Raw genomic sequence first — 1,820 nt, 5'->3', positions numbered from 1 at the left:
TATTTATTTTTGAGAAGGAGAGAGAGAGAGAGACAGCAGGGGAGGGGCAGAGAGAGATAGAATCCTAATCAGGCTCCACACTGCCAGTGCAGAGCCTGATGCAGGGCTCAAATTCACAAACCATGAGATCATGACCTGAGATGAAATCAAAAGTTGGATGCTTAACCAACTGAGCCACCCAGGCACCCTCAGAATGGTACCTTTTTTTGGAAAGATATACACACTGACACATTAAAATGAGTCAAAGCCCATAGTTTACCTTAGGCTTCAATCTTGATGTTATACATTCTGTGGGTTTGGACAAGCATAAAATGACATATATTTATTGTTATCATATTGAGTACTTTCACTTCCCTAAAAACTGTGCTCTGTTCATTCATCTTTCCCATCCCCAAATTCTGGAACCACTGATCTTTTTATTCTTTCCAGTATTGTCTTTTCATAATCTCATATATTTGGCATCTCATATATTGGAATCATACAGTGTGAATCCTTCTCAGAATGGATTTTTTTTCACTTAATATGCTTTCAATACTTCTTCATGTCTTTTCATGTCTTGATAGCTCATTTCTTCTTTGTGCTGAATAATATTCCATTGTCTGATTGTAATGAGGGGAATTTATCCACTCACTAAGTGAAGGACATCTTAGTTTATCTTCCCAACCACCAATAATAATGAACATCTTTTTGTGTATTTATTTGCCATCTTTAGGTGGTCATTTTGTAAAATGCCTGTGCAAAAGTTTTGCCCATTTTTTTATATAGTTGCTTATGTTTGAGTTCAGAGAGTTCTTTATATATTATGCACACAATTCCTTTATCAGATATGTGTTTTGCAAATAATTTCAGTCTGTGTCTTGTATTTATATTTTCTTAATAGTGCCTTTCAAAGAATAGAAGTTTTAAATATTGATTAAGTCCAATATATATATATGTATATTTTTTTTCTTTAGGTATCAAGCTTTTGGTGTCCTATCTAAGAAATTATAATCTGACACCACAAAATTTTTTACAGATATTTTCTTTTGGAATATGTAAGTTTTATATTTTACATTTATATCTATAGTCAATTTGGAGGTATGGATCAGGGTACTTTTGCATATTAATATGCAATAATTACAAGATTATTTGCTGAAAAGACTATCTTTTCTGCATTGAATTGCCTTGCGACTTTATCAAGAATCACTTTACCTTGGTGCTGGACTGCCAAGATGTCGTTCCCCAAGTACCAGCCTTCGCGCCTGGCCACTCTACCCTCCACCCTCGACCCAGCCGAATACGACGTATCTCCAGAAGCCCGGAAGGCGCAAGCCGAGTGGTTGGCCATAAGATCCCGACTTAAACGGGAGTACCTGCTTCAGTACAACGACCCCAGCCGCCGAGGGCTCATCGAAGATCCTGCCTTGATTCGTTGGACCTATGCAAGATCAGCAAATATCTATCCCAATTTCAGACCCACTCCCAAGACCTCACTCTTAGGAGCTCTATTTGGAATTGGGCCCCTCTTCTTCTGGTATTATGTTTTCAAAACTGACAGAGATAGGAAAGAAAAACTGATCCAGGAATGAAAATTGGATCGAACATTTAGCATTTCATATTAAGTCTGGCAATGATGACTCTATGTATTATTGTTTAAATAAATCTATTAATCATTAAAAAAAAAAAAAAAAAAAAAGAATCACTTTACCTTGTATGTGTGGGTTCTATTTTTGAACCCTGGAGTCAATGCCATTACCAGTAGGTTTATCTTTTCCTCTATACCACGTTGTCTTGGTCACAGAAATTTTATAGTAAATCTGGAAATCAGACAGTTAGAATCA

At 36.3% G+C, this 1,820-nt stretch overlaps 1 protein-coding gene across 1 annotated transcript; it reads left to right on the top strand.

The window, feature by feature from the left end:
- Window positions 1–1,211: 1,211 nt before the first annotated feature.
- On the top strand, window positions 1,212–1,618 carry LOC122216995 (NADH dehydrogenase [ubiquinone] 1 beta subcomplex subunit 4-like). The gene has a single exon (XM_042933922.1). The coding sequence runs from the start codon at window positions 1,212–1,214 to the stop codon at window positions 1,566–1,568; it is 357 nt and encodes a 118-aa protein (XP_042789856.1). The 3' UTR covers window positions 1,569–1,618.
- The last annotated feature ends 202 nt before the right edge of the window (window positions 1,619–1,820 follow it).

This window comes from Panthera leo, chromosome B1, assembly GCF_018350215.1.
Source record: "Panthera leo isolate Ple1 chromosome B1, P.leo_Ple1_pat1.1, whole genome shotgun sequence".
NCBI classification, from domain to species: Eukaryota; Metazoa; Chordata; class Mammalia; order Carnivora; family Felidae; genus Panthera; species Panthera leo.
Note: the sequence above shows the minus strand (reverse complement) of the source record. Positions and strands in the feature narration are given on the sequence as shown.

Coding starts and splice junctions, on each gene's coding strand:
- LOC122216995 (XM_042933922.1), top strand. CDS start 1,212: ATGTCGTTCCCCAAGTACCAGCCTTCGCGCCTGGCCACTCTACCCTCC.